This window comes from Numida meleagris, chromosome 1, assembly GCF_002078875.1.
Source record: "Numida meleagris isolate 19003 breed g44 Domestic line chromosome 1, NumMel1.0, whole genome shotgun sequence".
NCBI classification, from domain to species: Eukaryota; Metazoa; Chordata; class Aves; order Galliformes; family Numididae; genus Numida; species Numida meleagris.
In genome coordinates this window covers 45734707-45760811 of record NC_034409.1, presented here as the reverse complement: position 1 = coordinate 45760811, position 26105 = coordinate 45734707, and the positions used below count along the sequence as shown (strand labels likewise).

Genomic DNA, 26105 nt, shown 5'->3' with positions numbered 1-26105 from the left:
TTTAAGGTATTATTAATTTCCAGCTGTCTGTGCTGCGCCTCACCTGGAGGCAAGGGCACGTGTCCTGTAGCTGCTCAGCTGCTGCAGCTGCCAGCCCAGTGTATTACCTCAAACCCACACTTGGCAGAGCTTGATGCCAAGATGTCAGCTTGAGAACATGAAAGCGGGTAAAATCCCTTCTGCTACTCTGCTGCACAGGCAGACGGACAGGTGGAAAGCTGTGCCTGAGAATGTCTCAAACCACCCTGCAAGTCTGACACCCGAGCTGAGAGCTTCCTGCAGAACACAGCGGAGACTTGAAAGGAGCTCTTTTGGCTTTAAAGAACTCAGTCCTAAAGCAAGTCTGCACCTACCACTTCAGTGCTGAGCATTTTCCCTTTCAATTCACTGATACTTCATATTGTTTCAAAGGTGAAGTGTATATGAGCACCAAGAAATTCATCAGAGTTCAAAAGAAAGCTAACTGGAGTTTGAATTTACATGCGCCTTCAAATTCTGGATTTAGCTTTAGCACAAACAGATGACATTTAACTTCTACTATGGAGACTTGAGACTGGCAGTAAGGAGTTTATGGAATCCTACAAATCACAGAATCATTCTTGCAGCTACTGTGACCCTATCTGTACGCTAAATGTTAAATCAGTTCACCGGCAGAAATTCATGCTCCACAACAGATTACTGCAGTCATCCATGTTCCTATCAGCTGCAGTCTGGCCAAGGAAGAACGCTCACTCATACTGGCTCAGTGGAACTACGTTTTAATAAATACATAAAAAGTATAGAAAGACACATTTTACCTGATCCAGGAGGTATTTGGTGTGATTCCAAAACATGCTGGCAGTGAAACATAATGCAGGGTAACTGGTGGTGAACATTTTCTCCCATCAGCCTGTATACGTACACTTTTGGCCTCTTTACGCGTTGGTGGGAGAGCAAATGTCATTTGTGTATCATTTATCACATTTCTAACTTTAATGCTGGAGGAGAAAGAAAACAGTCACAGATGCTGAATCACAGATGTCATCATGTCACTCATTTGGTGTTACTACATGAAGCCTTTAACCTAATGCAAAGGATGAAGAGAGGAAAGGAGTGAATCTTTCAGCTGCCAGATGGAGGTGAAGAGAGAGCAGGGAGTGGAAAAGACAAAGTAGGGCTTCTATTGAATGAAGTAGCTATGTGTCACAATAATCATACAATATGGTATGGATATTGGTCTCAAGGCCTCGAGATAAGGCTATGTAATGCAGTGTGTGATTTTGCTGTTATTTCATGCTTCTCTGTTCAACCAAAATGGTTCAAAAGCTAGTCAAGAATGAGAATCTTCAGATTACTCTTCTTCTTTTTCACACTTTTCTGTTTTCATTCTTTGTCTTTTGCTCCCTCTCCGTCATCCCTTCCTTTTTTTTCCCCTCTTTCTCTCCTTCCCTTCTTTCCCCCCTTCTCTCCTCCCTCTCCACACTTGTCTCCCTTCTCTTTCTTCTCTCTCCCCTCCTCTTCTTGCTCTCTGTTCTTCCCTCTCTCTCTCCTCTTTTGTTTTCCATGGTCCTCAGAAAATTCATGGTTGAAGTAAAAATTGAACAGTACCATATGAATACTTGCTCAAGTGCAAGCTATATAAAAAGGGCTTGGTAATCACAGGCAGCCATTGCAGCTGCTCCTGAAAATGACTGATTGAGAATAAGATAGCCTAATTACCTAAGGCTTTACACTGTGCAGTCATCAATAGAGAAAAGCACAAGTTGTTGCATGAGAGATTCCCTTTCCTGGCATCTTGTCTGTGCCTTCAAAAGCCAAATCCTAGAATATGTGGGTAATAATCTGAAGCAGAGGAGAGCCAAACAAAAACGGAGGCTTTCGGTTTTCCTGTGACCTAATTTCTTGTTGCCTGCTGCAAGAACCAAAGAGCCACATGTACAGACATGCTCTAACTACTGTTGAGAAGAACGCCCACCTGCCCACCCCATACATTGTACTGTACCCAAACACCACACTCATTTCCACTCCTTGGGAGTATGATGTAGAAGATTAATTAAAGGAGTGCAGAGCATCTCCCTTTGCTGAGGAGAGGTCCAGGACAACTGTTCACAAAATCGTATTGCTAGGGGAAAACTGGGTTTGGGGTATAAACACACAATTTACACTATACAAAATAAACAGCAGTACTTTTCAGAGATGTGCTAACTCACATTTCTTGTTTACAGCCACTGCTTCCCGTCAGTATCAGTTTTAAGTCTGATGCACGTGTAAAGTTTTCTCCTTTGACTGTTATTTCACTTTTGCCTAATGTAGAAATCCACAAAGGCTCGATGGAATGAATGTTGATATGCTATTAGAAAACAAAGCAAAACAAAATCTGTTTATAAAAAGGCTAGGCAGTTAGCAGCAAAAACAACCACCACTCAGAAATGTGGGTTTGATGGCACTGAGATACATCTTTCTTATTAATTTCAGATCTTGTTAAGTTTGATCCTGGGAAGTACTGTCAATCACAACTTCTTTACAAGCCGACTATTTTTACCTACATAATTTATACTTCAATTTATCTCATAAGAAATCTGCCAAAAGGAATCACAATCTGACATGCTAGAAGGTACGTATCATAAAAACCCAGTTTGAAATTATACATTTTGCGTGACTCTTGAAGAACTGTGAAACAACACAAGACAAAAAACACAGTGCTGTCACTGTGAGAGATCAGAGAAACAAATGAAGGTACCTCTCATGACCTGAAAAAAGAAAGCAGTCAAATCCCAGAATGAAAAGTCAAGAAATAGTCCAGAACGAGCTTTACTACCTGAAGTACAACTGCAGAAATCTTCTAGTATTACATTTTGATGCAGAGAAGCTCACAAATCTATCTCCATGCATTTAAGGATAACCCTAGTTTGCTTTGATGCTGTCAGTCTTATGTAAGTGTACCTAGTTTTTAAACTGGGCTTTTCTATGTGTTTTTCTTTGTGCATCTTTACATTTACCTACTCTAACTTAACTAACACCACCAAGAGATTTTTTCCTAGCATATTTACTTGATGTTCTTGACAGCATCTCATGTTTACTCAGTTTTGATGCTTCCCTATTTTGATAGTCAGTGTCAGGTTCCTCTCTGTGTATCTTTCAGACATCAAAAGAAAACTGTAAACATTCAAAAAACCAGGAAAATACACATGTGAAACCACAAAGTGTTTGAAACCATCTCAGGCAAATGATTTCTGGCTTGATTTTAGATTGCCTGTACAAGCAGTTTCAATTCAGTTTTTAGAGTTTTGTGATTATCCTGATTTCTGCTAAGTCTGCCTGTGGATGTATCCTTGGGTAAGTTCAGCCCCTGATACTGAGAAGAGGGCTAGTGCAAAGCCTCTAGGAAAGCTAGGGACATTGTTGCCACAGCGGTTTTCTCCCCACTGATCTTTTCATGCACCCAGAATAGCATCATGACTTTGGGCTCATTTCATGAGGGGATGATTTGGGTCCCACCTCCAATCCTCTGCAAGTACAGCTGCTGCCTGCTTCGGAAAGTGCATTTTCCCCACATACTACCATCAAACGCCTAAGCAATGCAGAACAAACGTGAGACCTGTCACAGCTGACAAAAAGCCACAGCTTGTGCCTTAGGAAAGAGCAATGGAGGGCAAAGGCCGGGGCCAAAGGGCTTGCAAAAGCAAGGAATTTGTTAATGAATTTCCTTTGCTCCAAGGTGATTTCTGGTAGGCATAATGGAGGAGGGCAAAGGAAATGCCTGACAAACCGCTGAAGGGGAAAGTTCACTCCCACCCTGACCTGGGGATCAAATTAACCCTTGGTAAGTGAGGAAGATGAATGAGGCAGAAATCCGAGAGCCTGAAGCCCTTGAAACAGCAGTGTCTTACTGCAGCTACATCCTGTCCTGTCCCTCTGCTTGTGCCCCGGTGCCTCACACACAGCCACCAGCCAAACACTACATAAAGGAGGCCAAAACTGCCCTGGGCTCCCACAGGCAACCAGCAGAATCATACAGTGTCACAGAAGCACACAGAGACCCCCAAAGCTACATTAAGACAGCAAGCACCAGACAGAAACACAGGGTGCCCAGGGGTGCAGGCAGGAAATGAGGCCTCTTCAAACTGCAGCTCACAGCCAGCGGGTGTCTAAGCAAAGAAAGAAAAATGGTATGGTTGTTGTACAGAATCTTTGCTTGCCTTCTTCCCTTTTTTTAAGCTAAATGGAAATCAGGGTGAGGAGAAGTTTCACCTCCAGCCAAGCCTTCACCAGAGCACCATGACACAGGCCTCCTCTCTGCACCCTGCCATGCTGCATGGCATCAGGTAGGTAAAGGCAGCTCTGGGGCCAGCTGGCCTCTGTCAGTGGAGAGCCAGTCTCCTGGCCTGCCTGTGGTAATCTGCAGCACTTTCCTCAGCAGCAAAGACGCTGAACATAGGAAAGGCAAGGCTTTCTCGCAGGCCAGCTGGCTCTGCAGTCCTTCTTTCCTCAGAGCAAGGGACCCGCTGCCCCTCAGTTCCTGCGCACACAGCCCCTGCTTGGCCAGAGGAGGCCCCTGCAAGCGAGAGGGAAGGAAACAGCAGAGGCAGAATGTCATTTATAAAAACCAGAAGTTGTGAGGCACACCGATGCCATGGTGACAAAAGAGAGGCACACAGAAAGGGCGCAGCAGGTCCTCAGGTGATGTAAATCAGCACTGCCGTGTCAGCTTCAATAGAGCTCTGAGCTTCGAGACCTAGCCCTAGCCCGGACAGCATAGCGCTTCCCTGGGGCTGTGTAAACAGTGACAGCCACATCCTCAGAGCTGTGGTTAGTTCGGCTGCAGGTCACAGCAAGATGCTTGGCAATGGCCTGGTTTAATCAGCCTCTGCCTCCCCGGGGAGCTCCTGCCTGTCCCTGCACTGCTCCTTCCCCAGCGCTGGCACAGGACTCCGAGGCCTCACGGAGACCTGGATCATGCAGCTGACCCAGCTGAAAAACAATCTGCTGACGGATAACATTGATTTCCAGCCAAATCAGTTCCCCCATCAAACACACGTGTACAATCACTCCCGCTGTTGTTGTGGTGCAAGGGGAGGAGGGTGCAGGCATGGAAACCAGCAGCTGGAATCAGGAGGAGGGCTGGAGCTCCCATCACCAAAAGAAAGTATATTAATATAAATGCTCTGCTGAGGTTGTGGGAAGACACAAATCCTCTTTCTTGACCCTCCAATATGTTCTTCTTAAAGCCCCAATAGTCAAAAGAAAACAGGATTTCAAATGCAATTTCAAGCTCTCTGAAAGAATCAATCATGTCTAAATAAACATCTGTCTTGGGGCTGCCTCTATGGCTTTCACAGCCTTGTCCATCACTGTCTTTTCCAGATAAGTCGTGTGGAAGAAAGCCATCTCCCAGAGAATTCCAACTATTTACCAGTGTCAAATTAATGCGCTTGGAAGCAGAGCAAAGAAGAATTTCCTCTGTTCTTTCACCAGCAATAATGCTTTGTATGCACACCAAATCCAGAATATTAATGTTCAGAAGCCCAAGTATTGCAATCTCACTCTTCTCTGTGGAAAATAAGACAGATTTTGTGATCTTGTTTAAGACGTCTCAGCTGAATGGCTGGATTTAGGAGGTAATTCCTGTCTTTACAGGTAAAAGTTTGGGTAGTTCCAATGAAACATTTAGAGATAAGAACACAGTGCCTCTTTATACCAACCATGCTATCATTCACAGAAAAACAGAAACCAAAACGGGCAAATCTCTATGTACTTACTCATCAGTCAAATTTTTCTTCACTACTCATTCATCTCCTAATGCCTGCATGTCATAAGCAACCACTGGTGACAAGATTGCTCAGTTTTATGAAAAAAATAAAACCACTTGACCATAAAGAATAAAGGAATGACCTTGTGGTTAACAGGCTGTCCTGTGAGGAAAAAAGGGTAAGTTCACACACATTCTTTACGATTTCAGGAGAGAACTGAACAACCAGATTCAGAAAGGTACTGTGCCACCAGTAACATTTCCTTTCCGGTTACCCAGCTTGAGTGGGATAGATGGAGGTTAGTTCCATCTCCAGTTTACCCACGAGGTTTTGTGGAGTGCCTAAACACAGCAAACACGGCATTTAAGGTAATATTGCAAATGCTGCATCTAGGGGTAGGCACATGGCTTTTGCGGTGCTTACTGTCTCAATGCCTGGATCCGAAACCCAAAAATTTGCTGGTACCTTTAAACAGCAACCAAGCACTAAGAACAAGAGTTTTAATCCAAGATATGCATTATCTTTCTATGTTCTTCATCCATAACTGAATTCCTCTGCAAAAACCTCTCATTTTACAAAAATTTCTCCCCCAGCCCACAGTACTTCAATAATGCTGATCTCAAAATGCTAACTAACCTCTGATTTCTGCGCTGTGGTCATATCCTTGGAAGCATTTTGGGCACTGCAAACATCCTGAAAAAAATCAGCATTTCTCCATGTCAGGACAAGAAAGAGACAGATTACTGCTCAGATGTAAAGAATACAACAAAAAGGTATCACAGGGGATTCCAGCTCTCCTCAACAAACTTCACCTGGCAGGCAGTGGCAGGAGAGACACGTGTCCAGTTACAGCTGGCACACTCACCGTCGTGTATGCACCGTGAACAGCTGTTAATACACAGAACAAGAGTTTTTGTAAGATCCAGGGACTCAATCTAGATTCAGTCATGAATGTGAAATTTCAAGTGACAGAAAAAAAGCACAAATCCAAGAGAAAAACCTGGCAAGCCTGTAATGAAATACGTACAACATAACCTGAGTCTACCCTCCAAGCCTACTGTTTTGTTCTGCTTATTCTGAGGACAAATTTAGTATGAAATAGAATCTGTGCTAAGATGCTGAAAGCCATACATTTCTGAAAAGCAAGAAGCAGACAGAGCACTTTATATTTTATTTTGCTCTGATCTTTTCTGATATGTAAGTGGCCAGTTAGTACGTTCTATCTGGAAAAGGGCAAACTTCCCAAATTTCTACTCTTGTGTGCGTAAGCATTAGCAAGTATTGCTAGTTTGTTGTTGCCTCCCATTACCAAAAAATAGGCCTGTTGGAGAGCAGCTCATAGCTGATGCATCAGTCAGTACAGAGGATGGCCAAGAGCAGCATGTTCTTCTCAGTTCCATGCATGCTGAGAAATGCTATGATTTAGAGGTAAAGGTTCCTTCCCTATGTTGCTCCAGGGACAAGGCAGTGATGTGCTACTGCCCAAAAAGCAGGAGTTCAGTTTCATCCCAGGTGCCTATGAATTAGCCTCCTCATAAAGGAGAGGGGCATTCTGAAAGGAAATACTATAGCTACCTAGAGTATACGTTAGCCAGACCTAGGCTTTAACAACCACATATCATAACAGTTTTGGCCATGTACTAGGCACAAGTGATTTCTACTGCAAGCTCTCAACAATGAGTTTGCCTCTGAAAAAAAATACATACAGAACAACAGGTATTCGTTAATATTGTTATCAGATTAGATGCTTTTTTTTCTGGTTAAAATGTATTCATGTTATCCATGTACCACATTTAAATCACATCCTGCTCATCTAAAGAAAGCTCCATAAGGTGACTTTCACAGATTCTCAGGATTTCTCTGGTCTAGGTCTTATCCTGAGTACCAGAGGCCCACTTCTTTCTCAAGAACAAAAAGGATTTTAATGTCATTACGACATCCCTTATTATCTCTTCAGGTACTTGTCATTCAGTCATTGTAAGGCCTCTCCTACAGCTGCCAGGGTCCCGTTAAACAAAAAAGTCATCAGAAGAAGTAGCTTTCTAAAGGCAATCAAAAAAGAGGAGAAGGAGGAAATGGGGCAAGAAAAGGGATTCAGCTATGTTTAGTGATATGTATTTCCTTAATAAATAACAAAAAAAGAATGATCATACTTGCACTGCAAACACATAACCCCCCCAAAGAACTGCAGTAGGAACCAGGTTCTTACTTTTCCAACTGAAATGTTTCTGTGATATTCCACGAGCTTGAGGACAGCGATGCTTCAAGGACCAGACAATCTGGAAAAATGTGACTGTTAGGCAAACGCTGAATATTACAAGAAATACTTGTTAAAAAATAATTGACCTGGAGGCTCGCATGCATTCAGTTGTTCTCTACATGGTATGCACTATCTCTTACACACATATTCCTCACGTTCTTGTCTAATAAACTAGATTTTGTCCTTCCCTATCACCCTTCTGCTGAGTTATTCAAACGTTACACGCACACTCATTAACTGAGCTAGATGCCACCTATGCACAGTATAGTCAAGTAATGTTATTGACAAGATATAGATAAGGAAATGTCACCGCAAAGTAAGAATGTAAAATCATCTCCTAAAGAGCACACAGAATACCCGTGGCACAGCCAGACCCTGAATTCGAGCTTTCCAGCATAACAGAACAGGCTGTTCTAACGCAGGAGACCCCGACATACTGTACTTCTATCTCTTTCTGTCTCACTTGGGTTCAGAGTCTTCTTTTGTAATCTATGCAGTAGCAATTTTCATCCTATTTAAATCTTTTATGATTGCATGAGTCAATTTGCTATTATTTCAGCTAGTAATTACTATACCGACAATTCGCTGGCAGCTGTGGAATGAAAGAGGATCTTCTCCCATGAGCAGAATACCACATCGAAAAACAGAGTTAGCTATATACCACTTAAGCCATGGTCTCTTTCATCTGTGTGCCTGCAGATGTGTACGTCTGCAAAATGAATGACTGTCTGAGATCAAATGAAACCCACGTGTGCAGACCTTTCTAGCTTTCCTGTGCTAAGAAGCAGATAGCTTTTTAATGCAGGAAAGCTACACAGATTTAAAGTATATACACCTTGCAAAGGTAGAGAAAGCTGTGCCTTTATCAGAGGCTGGCTTGTTCAGATGAAAACCAGCTTTGGCTACATTTAAATTGCTAAATAGATAGCATCTCCTAGCTCCACATGCCAGCATGGCACTTGGGAGCTTACTGCAAAGGTCACCTGACAGCTTGTTAGAAACAACCCTTGGGACTGTTGGTGTGCTTAAATACCTTACTAAATGGAAAGCAAAGAGTCTGATTTTAAAGTTATTTCAGTAATTGAAGATGTGGATGAGCGCATATAGACACTTTGAAATCCTCCACCAAACACCCATTTTTATCTTCAGAAATCTACATGTCTGCAGAAATCTGGCATGCTGGGCACAAAATTGCCTAAATGACTTTCCTAGTTCATTATATGAGAGCTCAAACCGTGAGCTACTGAAATACAGTATTTTACTAGGAGTAATAAGTAAAACCTTAAAATTTATCAATTTTTGGCAATGCTTTCTTCTAAGTTTATTTAAATACTTTAACAACAATACTGTCAAAAATGTTTTCCTGATTTTGTCCGTACTGAAATTCAGAGAAAAAAAACCTGCTGCTTTCTGCATGGCCTAGGCTGACCTTTCAGAGCCCACGTGACTGCACTGAATAGCAGATAGTTCCAACTTTTTTTTTCTTTTTTTCTGGAAATGACACCTGAAGGAGTTTTGCAGTTGCCTATTCAGGTGAGACTGAGGTCACTTTACATGAGGTACCATAAACAGTCAATATAGTTCCTACATTTCTATTATTCACTAGCATAAGTCATAGGAGCACACAAATGGCAGTACTATTGTCAGGCGCAAATTAAGCTCACAGCCTTCTGCTTAACACAGTAAAAGGGCTCATCTCTGGCACAAAGCACAGGCAAGGTATGCAAGGTTCCATAATACTATACACTCTAAAGACCAGCTAATTGAGTAAGAGAAAGTTCTAGACCAGGAAGACAGAGAACCAAAATGACAATGTATTCCATAATTGCAGGAAAATATGGCTTCTCAGTCTGGGTTAATAAAGGACATATTTTCCTCTCTACTGCTTTTTTCCTTGTAAAAACCCATTTACAGTGTTTACTAAAGCCAGCTTAATAGTCCAGAATACTTGTGTATATCACCCTTACTGTCAACTGCTAGGGACAGTCTTTTCTTCTTGATTCTCAAATAAATATTGGACAGGAACTTGGAACTTGGCACACAAAAGTTACATGATACCAGAGGAACTTTTGCCATGCCAAGGCTTTGGATGAGCTACTGAAATTGCGGGGAACCTAGCTCTATTTTGTATTCCAACATTGACAACATAAGAAAGGTGCAAAGACAACGTGTATTAAAAAAGCTCTGTGCTTCTATATAGATCACCGAAACAATGCAAGGTGGTTGTTTTCCTCTTGTTAGTCCAATAAGACTCTACTGCAAAGGATTATCACCTGAACTTTGAGACCAAAACCTAGAGAACAGCTAAAAAAAATCCAGACATTCCATAATTTAGCACCTAAGTATCACATAGAATCATAGCATCATTAAGGTTGAAAAACACTTTCAGGATCACCAAGTCCAACCATCAACCTGGCCTACCGAGATCCATCACTAAACCATGACCCTTAGCACCACATCATACATCTCTTAAATACCTCCAGGGCTGATTTGAAGAAGCTGCTTCTCGCTACATGTTAATGTGTTTCATTACTTCTAGAGAGGACTCCATAATAACAAATTGTTAATGATCAAGAGTACTTTAAGTATACTCAAAATCACTTGACAAAACAGGAATAATTTTTTTAATGACATTTAATAAAAAGTATTACCTACTGTTATAAGATCTGTATTTATGCACAGTTCTCCTCAGTAATAAATGACAGCCAATAAGTATTAAATAAATGTAATATTAAGACATACCATTATCCATTGTCACCAGAGTAGTGAGATTGTAGACACAAGATGAATTTTTCAGCACTACTTTTTCAGAAAGCATTTCAACAGGTTTTATAATTTTTATTATACAGGAAGTAAGGGTTTTGCTTATACTTGCAGACACGGAAATCTATAAAACAATAAAAACATAAGCATTCAATAGATTTCTTGTAATACTTGTTAAGTTGCCACTTTGCCTTTATAGAAAACTTCAAGCTATGAAATGCACAAACATATTCTTTTGTGGCAGCAGCAGCAAATTCATTAGGCAGCTTCTCAAAGGAGAAGACCTCTCCCAAGTGGAGAAACAATACAAAGAGTCCTGAAAGGAACATCATGGCTTACTTACACAAATTAAATAGATCTCTAATGTATGTGAGGGGAGCAATCTAGACTATTCTGGATTTTTAAACAAGAATTTTGCTGTGGCAGTATTATATGCTATAACAGTTCCTTCAAAATATTTGAGCAAGAATTACAAATCCTCACAGAGAGCCTACATTTGCATTCATATCCAAAATGCACTTAATTATGAAACAGAATTTGTCTTGTAATTAATTATTCTTTGTTTCTGGCTGAGAGTGCTTTACAAATATGAGCACATTAATGCATTCAATCAGGAAACCAGAGACAATAGCATGCAGATTAAGTGGCCAGTCACAATACTTGATAATCAAATACTCAAGGCTATGTTTGCTGAGAACAGATACTGAGAAAATACTAACATCAAGCACTTAAAGATGCATTTATGCTAGCATATGTGTCCCAGTGAATGTTTTATAACTTGTTACAAAGCTCAGAACTTACATAATGAACTCAATACATAGTCACTGGAAATATGAAAATAGCTAATAAAGTGATACAATCAAAAAGTTGTCTTTGTCAGTATAGCAAATCTTTGAGTCAACATCATGAAGTATAGCTTCAAGATATATTTTATAGGAGAGGAAGAGAACATCTGTTTGATCTACATACTCAACTTACAGAGCTTTCCAATACATTTGCCAATTGTTGAGGTAAAAGGGGCTAATATATGGAATGTCGTGACAAAAGAAGGGAAGCTGCAATAAGTGACAACATGACACATTTTAAGTCACGATAAACAAACATGCATAAAACTGGGTGTACATACCTGATTTCTGGCAGGGAACCTTAGCAGGATTTTCAGATCTTTATCAGGTGCATGTGAAATGTTATACCAACCCTTTGTGCTGTTTGAACGTGTGCAATTTTCTTTTAATGTGCACCTAAAATTATACATAAGATTTTACTAGCTTCCTTATGGTGGCTTTGATTTCAGACACTGTACTTCAACTTATTTAGTATGCTATTGATTTTTTACAGGAACACTATTGATTTTTTACAGGGAATATGGTTATAACTGCAAAAAGCTTCAGGGAAACAACCAGTAAAATCTTTTGCTTATCAAAATAAATTAGAATGCATTGATATATGCTCTAGGGGCCTAATTAAGTCAATGGGACTCAAGCAAATGTTAGATGCTTGGCAAGTAACAACAGACTTGGTAGCCAGGGACAGACTTCATTACCCTGACTTTTGACTGCTTCATTGTACAGCTCTGAATCTGACCTCCCCCATTTCCCTCTAAACTCAATGGAGAGAAATATGCTCTTTCAGGATCAGGTTATCCTAACCTATTTTAGACATTAATCCAAGAATGAAATGAACCACACTATGAAAACTGCTTTTTCTCTCCAATGTAAATAAGAGGAGATGAGGGTGAAGCTCAGACGTGGAGCTACACTTTCAACGTAAAGCTGAGATGAATTAATCTTTCTTTCCAGTCACCTCTGTTGTCCACTGATATGAAGGGTAATCTTTGCTTTTGGTTATAAACACCTGTTTTGAAAAGGTAATTCAAAAATATATCTCTATCTTCAATAATAAAATTAATTTCAGAAGTAGGATGGTAAAAAGTAAATGAAAATGTTACCGATGCCAAATTGTAGGATAAAGAAACTATACAACAGCATAAAATTAAGAAAGAGTGAGGAAACACCAGGATATATAAGTACTATAAAGATTACACAAATGAAAAAATGCAATAAGGAATGAAGGACATTGACATACAAATTAGATAGACGATCACTGAGTCTGAGGGATTAATCCTTAAAATACTGCCTGGTGTGAACAGCTAATGAACAATTCATGGATTAACTTCAAGTAATTTTCTAAAGCAAGCAAGTAAAGTTATTGCTAAATGCATGTATCTTAATATTAAAAGTGAATATTCATAAATAGATGCGGTTTTAATATTAATGTTTTAATAATAACACTTTTCTACAAACGGGAGAAGCATGTTTAGCTTCAATCGTGTGACAGTGACATGTGCCTTATGGAACTATTCTTTCGCTAAAAACTTGAAATGTGGGCATTCTTGAAACATGTGGACCTTGGTATAGTCTTTCCACTAGGAGCTCTCTGGATAAACATACTTCACGAACAATGTCTTTGCTCTCCAGAAGGAGAACACATGAAAGACTTTAAAGAAAAACATCCATCAATTTCCAAAATGCTCAAAATAACCCCACAAACCATACAAGCCATAAACCTATTTTCTCTTTAAATCAAGATGTTGGCAATGGGAATGCACTTAAATACAAGGTCACTTCCTTTGTGGTCTAACTGAGGAAACTGCTACACAAGAAGCTTACGGAGCTTTGCATCTGAATACATTCAGATCATAACTACACTGTCAGAAATTGAGAGTATGCCTGACATATTTCAAACTGACTCAACCAGGACAAATTTCAGTCTAATTTATATCTTTCCTCACCTCACTGAGATCGCAAAGGTCCATCAGCACTGTTTTAGAACCACAATGGTTCTATGGATGGAATCTGTCATCAACAGATGCCCATAAACCAGATGCTTGCCTCTACGCAGTTAAATAAGTCTAACTGGCAATGAGACATGGGAGAGAAACATCCAATAGTTTCTGATAGACTGAGGATCACACTCGTGAACATACAAGGCTACATGCTTGTCATACTTGGCACTAAATAAAGACATGCATTTCAGTGACATTAATACTAAAATTTTAAATAAGAAAACAGTTGATAAAGCTGAATATTCAAAACTGTCCTAGGACAAAGATAATTATATTCTTGGACTGCCAGAGCAAGTAAGCCAGTTTCCCTCATCTACAATGAAGAACTTAGGAGCTTCATGGCAAAAATGTTCTATCACCTACTACCATGGGCTGTACTTGTCTTCATGTCAGGGAAGACTTGTCTTTTTGTGCCCTAAAAGATGATTAACATTCAAACAATGTGCAGTGGAGAATGGTCATTTCATAGGAAACAGCCACACGGGGAAGTAGAGGATCTGATGTCTCTCAGCATAAACTCACCCAGTTGCCTTGCAGAAGCCAAGAGTAACATGAATTCCACTCACTTAAGGATAAGACTTTTTTGTTACATACTTATTTTGGGACAACTTACACTGTTTGCAAGCACACTGTAATGAACGTAAATATGGTTCTGAAAAGTAACATACAAATTCAGATAACTACTAAGAAAGTAAAAATATGAATGCAGCAAAGGTAGCTGAAAGATTCTGGACACTAGTTTGCTTGGAAAGGCACGCTGGACCAGACCCTATACAACACAAAAGAGAATTTAGACATAATAGCAAGACAAGACACAAAGCAAAGGGTGAGGTTAATTAACTGAGAGAAGAGAGCACATTTAGGGAGAAGGACGCTTAAAGACTTCCATGGGGGTTTGCAAAGGGACACTTTCTGCTCTCAATACCCCATAAAATTCAAGATCAAATTTCAGGCACATACAGACATATTGTGTTATTTCCGTATTGAAAATACATGTAAAACATCAGTGCCTTCTACTGGAATAATTGTAACATACTTTGGATAAATGCAATTCATCTATAGAAAATACATAAACATTAGGGGAAATCACACTATTCTATGACTAATTGTTTGGAATGATTTTAAGGGAAAAGGGGAATATACATATTTGTCCCTATGGAAGACAGAGTAAAAAGAGAGTAGTAACATTTTGTTTCATTTTGTTTTCACTTATAATAAGATGTGCATATTTTTCATCAAAATACTGGATTTGAGTTCACATTGTCTTTAAAAAATTATTATGGAATTTATTGCTTTAGTGGACATGTACAGACACTGATAAAAATACCTGCTAAAAACATGCCTTCCTCTCTTTTACCTAATGATAAAATCAGATCTCTCTCCAAAAAAAACAGACATCTAATGATGCTAAGTGCTAACAACGAAGAAAATATGTAGGCGTTGAAGAGGAATCATATTACAGTAATCCATTTTTTCTCCAAATTACTTCTGTTTCAACTAGGTGGAAACTTATGGTGATTTCCCTTATAAGGAGGGGATTTACTGACTGATAACTGTTATCTTTATAAGATAACTAAAAGCCTGAAAAGCTTAAAGCTGTAATTAATACAGTCTCTAACAAGGTAGCAAAAGAGAGAAAGAGATTTTGGAAAAAAAAAACAAACACTACAGAATAAACACCTACTCTCTTCTGGTAACCACCTTTAGAAATACAAAGAAGCAGATCTTCAGCAAAACCATGGTAACATGGTAAAACAAATCAATCTCATAATCAGTTTTCTTTAATGTTTTAACCAATTATGAACTGGTATAAAAAGAAGTTCTATGCTGATAGCATCTGATGATGTCGGGAACATTATCGTGCAGAGCAGGGTGAGACCATCAGACAGAAAAACTTGGATAACTTTGAAATGGGATGACATTTTGAAGCATCAAATACAAGAACATGTACCTACAGCAATAAAAATCTCACAACCCATATGTGCTGTAGACTGGAAACTCATCAGCTGGAAAGAAAACAGAGAAAAAGAAGGGCCCGGGGGCTTTATTTGATCATGGATGAATGTGGCCCATCAATGTGATGTAGTCATGAAAAAGACATTTGTGATCCCTGGACACACTAAGTAAGGTGCTTCCTGGACAGACTGGGAGGGATTAAAGACCACTGAGCAACGTACAGTTGGAATCTTCTGTGGAATCGTTTGATAGCTACCTTCCAACCCTTGTTGGAAAAGGATGTGTAAAAACTTCACAGAGGGTGAACTTCAACAGAGTTAAAGAAAGCAGTGTCTTATACGAAAGGAGCTTAGTGACATTAGTTGTTCCAGTACAGCAAAATGAAAGTGAAGAAGGGGACTGTTTTCACAAAAACAGTGAGAAGATAAATGTGAGGGATGAGGAAAACCTATTGAAGCCAAAGCAATGTGGGCAACAGAACAGGCAAGTATAACCTAAACACAAATGCATGTGTGATGAAAACGAGGTGAGAGATTTTAACCAGGAGAAAAATGAAACTCTTGGAGAGCGACACAGTCAAGGCAGAGAGGACAACAGGCCTACGTAAATTTAAGATGGAGCTCGATCAGGTGGGTTTACACAATATGATTTCTTGCAGTTGTCAAGACAAGGCTCGAATACCCAGGAGTTCCTTAAATCCAGGCCAAAGACATGCAGTCACTTTAGAACTTGATTCAAAGAAAGCAGCAAAACTTATCACTCAAATGCAAGGATTAAGTGTTTAGAAACTAATTCTCCCCTAGCCTAAATGAAGGGCAGTGATTCCAAAGCACTATGAATACTGAAGGCAACTGAGCACTCTTTCCTGGTTCTCCTATGCAAGAGGCTCCCTATTAAGATGCTTCAAGGACAAGTATACAGTTTTACCTCTCAATCAATTTTGAAAGCAAAAACATGCGTTCTAAAACCAGAATAATTTCTTCTTAGCTTAACATACATTTTATGGGTTGATCTCAAAAATTTGAGGGCTAATACATGCTTTAAAAGGTGCAGAGCTCCTTTTCACATAACAATACAGCGTCTCACATTTATGGCCATGATTGATTTCATAAAAATTCAGTAGATACAATCTTGATGCTGAATACCCCCAAGCCTGTAAAAATGTACACTGAGTAATAATGCATTGCTTTTATATGCAAGGCTAAAATACCAGAAAATACCTTTGATTCAAAGAACACCACCCACAGTAGGGATCCTTTGCAGATAAGCATTCTTGCTCGGAAACATATCTACTACAATTTGCAACTGGTATTCTTCTCACCTAAAACCAAAGAATGCAATAATACACCAAATTAAAATCGCCTCCAGAAACAAGGGAATTGAGGGTTACCATAAAAATTCTGACATCAGTCAAGCACGATCCCTTCAGAGAAGTTTCCTTATGGACTCCCCTCTGCCAGAAGACCTTTGGATAGAAATATGCGGCCTATTTTACACACGCTGCATTTTGCCATCAGATGGTGAAACTCCTCTGACAATGACAATTTGGTTCTACCACTCAAAGGCCAGCATGGACAGAGTAATGCAGGAAAGTCTGATTAGCATAGTGAGTTATAGGCAACAATAGAAAGGAGATTTATTTTATGAACAATACTCTGCTCAGTAGCATAGTTTTCCTCTCATCAGAACTGAAATTTTTAAATGATTGATGAAGGTGCATTCAAAAATGCATGCGCAAAACAAAATGCTTCTGTGTTTACATCAACATGTCAGGTAACTGCATGTGCACACTGGAACAAGCGCATGCAACTACTCAGCATGCATGCAAGCAAATGCTATTTCAATAAGCAAATATAGATAATTGTGGCTATATTGTATGTATCTATACTTGTACATTCAGCTTGAATATCCTAGTCAGCCATTTTCAGAAAAGGAAAGGAAAAAGAAAAAGAGAAAGCTGTTTACAAATACAATAATGTTATTAATAACAACGTTAATTAATAATATTAATCAGAAAATTATTCCTGATTCAAACCATTTGTTTACAAATTTGTAAGCTCCTATGCTATGTGAACAGAAACAAGGATATATAGCAGGTATTTATATAGGTATTTATTGTTTTCCAAACACGTGTTGTAAAACTCAGTTTACCTGAAGGTGTGTGAGATAGTATGCTCAGAAACTAACCAACATCTCAGACTACTGGCAAGTGAAAAAAAGACAGCGCAGACACTTTATTTAAGTTACAGGAGATTATTAGAGAAGCATGTACTCCTGAAAACTCTTGTTCCTCCTTAGAAGTTCCTCTTTTACCAGTGCCAAAGAAAATGGAAGCCTTTCCTTCGAATATTTACATCTATTTTTGACTGAAATTTTGAAAGTTTCTGCACTTGCGATATATGGTTTGCATCAGTCAGGAGCTGTCCCACCAACTTACCCACTCCCTCAGACGGCAGGCTAACATTTATGTTCACTGCTGGATAAGTGATCTTACTGTAAATAAAGTGGCCACGTGCTGGGGTAAAATCCCATCCTGCTCAGATGGCCCTCATGTTTTTCCTGCCATCTTCCCAACTATAGGTGAGACAATGGAATTTGCTGAGTTGATTCTCAGCAGCCCTGCTGCAGGACACGCTGCAGTGACTGCACGGGCTACTGGGAGCTGCTCTTGGCTTGGGATGTGGCTCTGAAGTAGGTGTCCATGTGCAGAAGCTCACAGGATCACTCAGCCTTACTATGTACGTGCCTTAATCAGTTCTAATCGTGGAGTTGTTCTTTTGTTTGTTTGTTTGTCTGTTCACTCATTTGTTAAGTCTAGGCCTACCTGAAGATGATAACAACTTTATTAATGACTTCAGCAGGACTGAAAATTCAAAGCTGTCTCTCAAATTAAGAGATTTTTCCACATCAGAAAATCCCCACTTGAATAGCAAGCCCTAGCCTACCAATACCTGGATTACTACTTCAGAGGAACTGTCTCCAAAGAATCTAGTTTTGTTTGCTACCTTCAGGCTTGATTCTGTATAATGCCAGACTCCAGGAAAAAAAGAAAAAAAAACGGACTCTCTCGACTGAATGACATAAAATAATCAAGAGATTAAGGGCCTTGCTGGATCAGAGCAAGAGTGGGCAGCACCATGGAAACAGAAGCTCTTCTGAGCTCTGCAGAAGTGCAACCAAAACTTAGAGAGCATAACCTGATCTTAGGTATAAAGCTGGTAACTGCAATTTGGACATTTGGACTCTGACTGACCCAAACTGACACTTCATCTACAAACGGCAGAAGTCCTTAAAGTAGCAGTTTACTTGAATTTACTTATTTTTTTTAGTGTGGTGCTTACCTTATTGGCAGAGGACAGGTAGATGTAGTTATTATCTTTTGGATCAAGTCGAAGTTTGGGAAAAATAGAGGTTTCTTCCTCAATTTCATATAAAATCTCTGGGCAGTTAGATTTCATATCCTCATTAAGAATAGCCTAAAACACATGAAAGGAAATTATTCACAAACCCTCTTATCAATCTGCTAGCATTTTAACCCAAAGCCTAATTTCTGTTCTTTCACTAACTACCTCAGAGTCTCTAAGACAATTTACTGTGCCCTGATACAGTTCATGTACTGCACTAGCTCTTGTGCTGCAGAAAGAAGGAAGAAAAGACCATCAGAACAGAATTTCTACAACATACATAGCAGACAAATTTTGCATGGAACCTGGCACTGCTTTAGTGTATGAAACATCCCACTCATCAAGTATGTTCATGATTGGCACAGAAACTGAATGTGGAAGAGACACCTATATCTCAAAGTCATACTGTGTTAAGTACTTCTGAGTGGAGAAGAGTACTATTCTTCAGAAAAAAAATGAACATCTAGGCACCCGAAATGTAGATGTGGTTCTATGCTAGTAATTGACAACTCCCTTCAACAGGAGTTTCTTTGTGCCTTTTATGAGTATACATATAAGATGGTATTCCATCATATCTTGCCCAGTTGTAGTTTTCCTTCACCCTTCTCACCAAATTCAAGAGAACCAGAGATCACAGAAACTTTAATTTGCAAGTTAATAAGCACACTAACACTAATACATTTTTTTTTTCCATAAACATGACTAAACAGGGTCGTGTTCACTGTCTTCTCTGTGCTAAGGAGACATGAAAGACTTTAATTTTATTTTTCAATATCAAAAGCACAGAAAAATCAAATGGACAAAAGCTTTTCGAGCTATTACGCTCCTTTTCAACTGCCTGCAAAAAAAAACAACCCAGAAAATTAGAGCCATCCTTTGCAGTGTAGACAGGAAATGCACATTTTAGCAAAACTCGGAAAAAGTTAAAGCATAAAAGACATTTTGCTGGATGGCTGAGAAGGTTGAGAGTGAGATAAGATGACTTTCACTTCTGTGTGACTGATCTAAGCTAGCTAGTTCAATTATTCAGAAACCAAGGCAAAACGGGCCTTGAATTTTCTAATGGACAGCTATTCACATGACAAAGGCTAACAAACCAACAAATATCCTGCCTTCCACTGCTCCTCAAATCTACCGATATTTAGTATTTCCACTGGAAAATGTAACGGCATGTAGAAGGACAGTGTCTGCTCCTTTAAGGGTACATGGTCAAGGACCTTTTCCATTATTATCATTCAGCAGGGTTATCTGATGGAGGACTTCTAAGCTCAGAGACAACCACAAGACACAAACCTCCAGTTGGTGGGCTATTGAACTGCAGGTGCTGCTTTCAGGAGCACCTCTAGTATACTCATAAAATGTCTATACTACACATAGGATGTGAAACAGGGGACCGTGGACTGGGAAGGTGCAGAAACCATAGAGCTTCGCAAACCCAAGGGGTTGTGCATAGGAAGAGGAGCAAGAGGGATAAAGAGGTAGAAAAGAGTAGAAAAGGAAAGAAAGGGGCCGATCATGCGTAAAACTGAGGCACACCCTATCTTCTCACATTTTCTCATTAAACCTTTCCTTAACACTGTCTCTGCGTATTTACACTCTTATGTGTATGCCATGGGGCAGGAACAGTGTGTGTTCCCAAACCAGCTGCTGGTGGGGACTGGTGTGACAAGGCGAGTGTGACAGTTGAATGGGGGCTGTGGGTCACAGCCCACGTGCCTGGTGCTGGCTGCTGAGGTGGGGCAAATGTGCATGGGTTCCCAGGCCTGGTGTGCATGGGATGCGTGTGTGTATTCACCTGAAAACTTCAAGCTGAGCCAGCTGACAAATAGGCAACTTGTGAAGTGAGTCCAGGGCCTGTGATCCAGACAGTGGTGTAGGGCAGGTCCAGGGGCTGGGCTGCTACTTGAGGGACTCATGAACTTCAAGCTGGACTAACAAGCAGGCAAACTAAGAAGCAGGCCCAGGGCCTGGGGTCCAGGCAGGGATGCTGGGCAGACACAGGGACTGTACTAGTACGTAAAGGATCCATGAAGATGTGTGTGCTTGTAAACCTGGAGTGTGCTTGCGTCTGCTTGCACCAGTGAGCTTGTCACTCCCAGAGAGGTGAATGGTGTCTTGGCTGCATGTGCAGGCATTTTATGTGAGTCATGTGCCTGGGCAGCCTGAAAGGCCAACTGTATCTTGGGGTACATAAAGCATGGCATTGCTAGCTGGGCAAGGGTAGGGACTGTACCACTCTGCTCTGTGCTGCTGTGGCCTCACCTCAAGTACTGTGTGCAGTTTGGGGCACCACAGTATAAAAAGGCCATAGAACTATTAGAGAGTATCCAATAGAGGGTTACAAAGATGGTGGAGGGTCTGGAGGTGAAAGACTTATGAAGAGCAGAGGAAGCAGAGAGGTTTGCTCAGCCCAGAGCACAGGATGCTGAGGGGAGGCCTCATGGCTGCTGCAGCTCCTCAAGAGGGGATTGGAAGGGCAGCACTGAGCTCTGCTCTCTGGTGACAGTGACAGGGCCCAAGGGAACGGCATGGAGCTGTCAGGGAAGGGTCAGGTTGAGGGTTAGGAACAGGTTCTTCACCAGAGGGTGGTGGGCACTGGAACAGACTCCCCAGGGCAGTGGCCATGGCACCAAGCTTGCCAGAATTGAAGAAGCGTCTGGACAACACTCTCAGACAAATTATCTAATTTTTGGGTGGTCCTGCGTGGAGCCAGGATTTGGACTCGATGATCCTCGTGGGTCTCTTCCAACTCAGGATATTCCATGATTCTATGCTTCCCATTACTGGCCATGTCAGTGTCCTGTCTCTGCGAGTGTCTGTGTCTCACTGGGATACATACTCAGCTTTGCTGATGGTTGGACCTGAAAAGCGAAAAGCAGCAGCCACATCCCAGCCTAGGCAGAGACCCAGGGTCCCCAGGCACCAGGCTGGGCCCCAGCACTCAGACAGGAGCAATCTTGGGCTGGAGTGACTGGAGGAGGCAGCTGTGCTTTTTACCTCACTTAACAGAAAATCAAAGCGGGGAAATAAAGAAAAGACAGAGTAATTGAGAACTCCACAGTCCAGAAATTGATTACCAAGGGCATTAGCAGATTAATGAAATGTTTCCGTGCACTTTAAGCGGGACACATAATTGCTTTTGAAAGTTATCATGTTCTTCAAGTAGTAATACAGCAATTACTTCATAAACAAACAAAAAAGAGATAGAGATTCCAGGTGGTGTATCTGCTTATAATGCAGTGTCTAAACCATAGGAAGCATAAACTTCTTTGAACACAGTAGTAGTCGATGCAGAAGGGAGGGATTCCCATGCTCCACTTACCTTCAGTAACTGTCCATCATCTGTTCCCAGAAAGAGAACGATCTGATTTAAAACAACTGTGCCATAAACAGCCACTAATCCAGAGTGAATCAAGGTGGGTGATTTCTTGATTGATTGTACCTTCTGAAAATCAGATATAAGAGAAAACCATTACAAAGTTATTCACCCGTACTACAAAATGTTAATAAATAGAAGAACCCCTGGAAAGATTCTCAGAAAAGTCACCTATAGAAAACAGTAACATTTTTATTTGAGCAGAATTTCAGAGCAAGACATCATCGGAAATGGCGCATGATACTACTTTTTTATATACAGGGCAACTGGTCACATCCATGATAGAGAATATATCAACCTAAACCGCTGATCTCAGTGGGACACAGACTTGGTCTAAAAGCTGCACGCTAATTTTCAGTAGAATTTCTCTTGTTTTGGGACATAATGCTCTGAAACCATTCTGGACTGTCAGTACTTCTCAGTGCAACCATGTTTTTCCATCACCTGACAGCACCTATCACAAAGGCTACAGATACACTCAGCAACCACATGAAAAGATATGCAAATGTTCTGGAGAAAGGATGTACTTCAAACACTCAGACTCTTTTCTCTTGCCAGAAAATGCAGAGCTTCATCCTCCCCTGGTACCGTTTCCTGCTTTACACTAAAAGGAAATTGAGACTTGCATACTACATAAATATAAAAATGATATGAAGCAGCATGAAGTTCATGTCAAGGAGGACATAAATGTACTTGCACAAACTTCAAAATCAAATGTTACCTACAATTCTCTGTCCAAGCTGGATAAAGTTAAGAGACAAATGCATGTAAGAAGCTCGTGAAAGAATACACTGTGTAGGAAATCCCTACATCTTGTAGAAAAAAAAAACAAACCCATACCAAACAACCCCCATCTACTACGTTCAGTGCAGACAGCCAAGTGTTGAAAGGAAGTCCTTACTGTATGAGAGGCTGGGGAAAGAGCTCAGGCAGGACCAGGTTTTGAGAATAAGCCCCATAGGTCAGTTTAAAATGCCCAGAATCTCAGCCTCAAGGACAGGTTCCTAAACCTACAGGAACACCCTGAGTGCAAGAACCTATTTTGCATTAATACACTAGACAAAGTATAAGAATGGACTATTAAAATCCACGTTTTGCAGGAAGCTAAAGGCATTTCTCAAACTTATGAAGTCAACAAAAGACTTTTTTTTTTTTTTAAAAGAAACAAATCTATAACATGGTAGCAGCTGAATCCAGCTCTCCTGCATGCTTGAATGCTGGTTTAACCCCAAAAGCCTTTCCACACAGAAATACATTTCTTCTGAACTGCAATCCTAAGTCAATTAAAAGCTTTTTCAGTCATCTGAATTATTTTAATTAGCTCGCAAGAACAGCCATTTGGAGTAAAAGAAGACTTGATTAACTTTCATATTTAAAGATCTTTTTTTTTTCTTCTTTTTTTTTACATGCAGCAGGAAGAAAACATAGGAACTGCCATGTACTGGCATGGAATTTCAGTAAAACCCACTTTGGCATAAGACTCCAGTACCACAGAGGTCTCTTTTATATATGGGGAAGGAAAAGTGATTGCAAGCATCAGAGGGTAACAAACTCCAGCACTGGCGCACACAATGAGCCCTTGCTCAGACCAAGGAGTGAAGTGATGAAGTGTTCCAGCCTTTGATTACCAAGAGAATTAGGATTTTTTTTCCTCAGTGCTCTGTATAGCAGTGTTAGGAAGACAAACCACCCCAGGTTTCCTGCAGACTCTGTACAATAGGATCACAGAAGAGGGGAGGACTCACCCAGTCTCTGAAAAGCTTTGCTGCCAGATTTTATTTTGACCCACATACAAGTAAAATAACTAGTGTCATATCAGTGCATCCTCCTCATCTGACTGAGGAACCAGTACTGACAAGTGTGGAAGCCTCCTCCCCTCACTCTGCTTGCTAGAGGGAGGGTCAATGCGACATTGAGCTAATACAGATAAGAAGAGGGGGAATTTAGATGGTGGGCAGTCGCAACAAAAATTGTCTTCTCTCTTTTGCAACCTATTTCTCCAGCTTGCCCACTCCCTCCAGGGTGCAGCTGCTGCTTTCACCCTTCTGTCATCCCTTTTCCACGTGCATTTATTTTTTTAACAAGCCCTTTTACTTCTTCCACTGTAACTAATGGGGTTACAGCACTGTAGGGCCTTCCCAAGCTTTTCTCTTTCACAGCTAAACCCAGCCCTGAAACACATTTACAGTCTAAACTTTTATACTTGAAGAGCCATTCATCTCCACAATCACCTATGCTGTAACACTTCCAGGCTCATACAGAAACAAGAAATGCAAACAAAAAGGCAATAAATACTGCTATAGAACACTTTTTTTTTTTTAATTCTTCAGTTGCACTCTTCTATTTTAGTCTATTGTTCCCCCAAATCTTCACATTCGTAGGCAAGCCTAGAGATTTCCTGAATTTTGCCTTTAAGATCAACCTTTCTATGCTGTTTGGTTATTGGCATTATTTTTATTCACTTCATATTTTGCATCTCATTTTCAGATTTATCTCCATGTGATTCCAGCTGCAGCAACCATATTCACACTTCTACTTTCTGTCTCAATTTCCTCTTGATTCTCACACCTCGAAGTGAAGGGCAGCACTCTAGCTCAATCAGCACTCAACATATTGCAGTTGGCCAAAAAACTAAGAAGTAAGGGTTTGAGGATTCAGAGTGAACAAATTGAAGCAACTGTATAAAAGGACACAAAACTTGTGAGCTGTGTATAGCAACAGTCAACACTGGAACAACACATAAATGTCTTTCCTAGTCAGAGAAATCTTCTGGGACCTCATTCTGGGACCACCCTTCAACCTCTTCCATCAATTTTTATGACATCAGAGGGTAACGGACTTAAATATTGGTGCATGTTGTGAGCCTTTGTTATGGCTAAGGAATGAGGAGTTCCATTCCAAAATTTGATTTCCATCAGTTTTTTAAATTTGTGCACTGCACAGCAATGCTAGGAGAACAAACCACCCCAGGTGAGCAGACTGTAAAACATCAGGGAGGACAAGAGGAAACAAGAGTCTAAACGGAGACCCTATAGGTGCAAGATCCTGACCTTCACAATGCAAGGCAGGAGGGAAACTTGGAGGCTCCACTTGAGGAAAAGGCTGATAGCAGCTCCTGAGACATGGGAGACTAAGCTTCTTGCAGCAGAAGAAATGCTCCTCCTCTGCCTCCAGATCTGAATTTACAGGATCAGTAAAGTGCCCTAACAACAAATGAGGAGGGAGATCAAGCTCTATTAAGGAAGGCCTGGAAAGCAACTGGGCTTGAAATGAACAGTAACAGAGAAAGCAAGAGGAAGTGGAGGGTGACAGCGGTTGGAGATTCCCTTCTGTGAGAGATGAAGGCACGCATCTGTGAAACAGTCATGCTGCTAAAACAGATTTCTTTTCTTAGGTTTCTTGCAGAGAGACTGCCAATGATGTTCCATCCCTTGGACTACCATCCAGTGTTGCACACCCACATGGACATCTAAGACACTGCCTATAGAAAATGAGGACTAAAGAGCTCTGGAAGAGAGAGAACTCCAGGTTTCGACAGTTCTACAGGATCAGTGAAAGGTGATGCTGTCCTGGATTTGCTACTCACAAAAAAGGAAGAACTGGCTGGAAATGTGATAATCAATGGCAGTCTTCTCTGTAGTATCTATGGAATGACTGAGTTCAGGATCTTGAGGGCAGTGAGGAAAGAACAACAGTGTACAGATCCCGCACTTCCAGGCTTCAGGTTGTTCAGGGAGCTGGTTAGTGGGATCCCCCAAGAGGCAGCTTGGAA

At 40.6% G+C, this 26105-nt stretch overlaps 1 protein-coding gene across 1 annotated transcript in view; it reads right to left on the bottom strand.

Moving 5' to 3' along the window:
* Window positions 1-26105, bottom strand: part of PLXNC1 (plexin C1) — a 67476-nt gene that overhangs the window by 35259 nt on the left and 6112 nt on the right. Inside the window, exons 2-11 of the mRNA XM_021386539.1 lie at window positions 22280-22402; window positions 18895-19029; window positions 16774-16874; window positions 11879-11993; window positions 10732-10876; window positions 7939-8008; window positions 6542-6617; window positions 6366-6422; window positions 2190-2329; window positions 798-977 (exon numbers count right to left, since the gene is read on the bottom strand). Coding sequence (XP_021242214.1) covers window positions 798-977; window positions 2190-2329; window positions 6366-6422; window positions 6542-6617; window positions 7939-8008; window positions 10732-10876; window positions 11879-11993; window positions 16774-16874; window positions 18895-19029; window positions 22280-22402 — 1142 coding nt within the window. The remainder of the gene's footprint in view (window positions 1-797; window positions 978-2189; window positions 2330-6365; window positions 6423-6541; window positions 6618-7938; window positions 8009-10731; window positions 10877-11878; window positions 11994-16773; window positions 16875-18894; window positions 19030-22279; window positions 22403-26105) is intronic.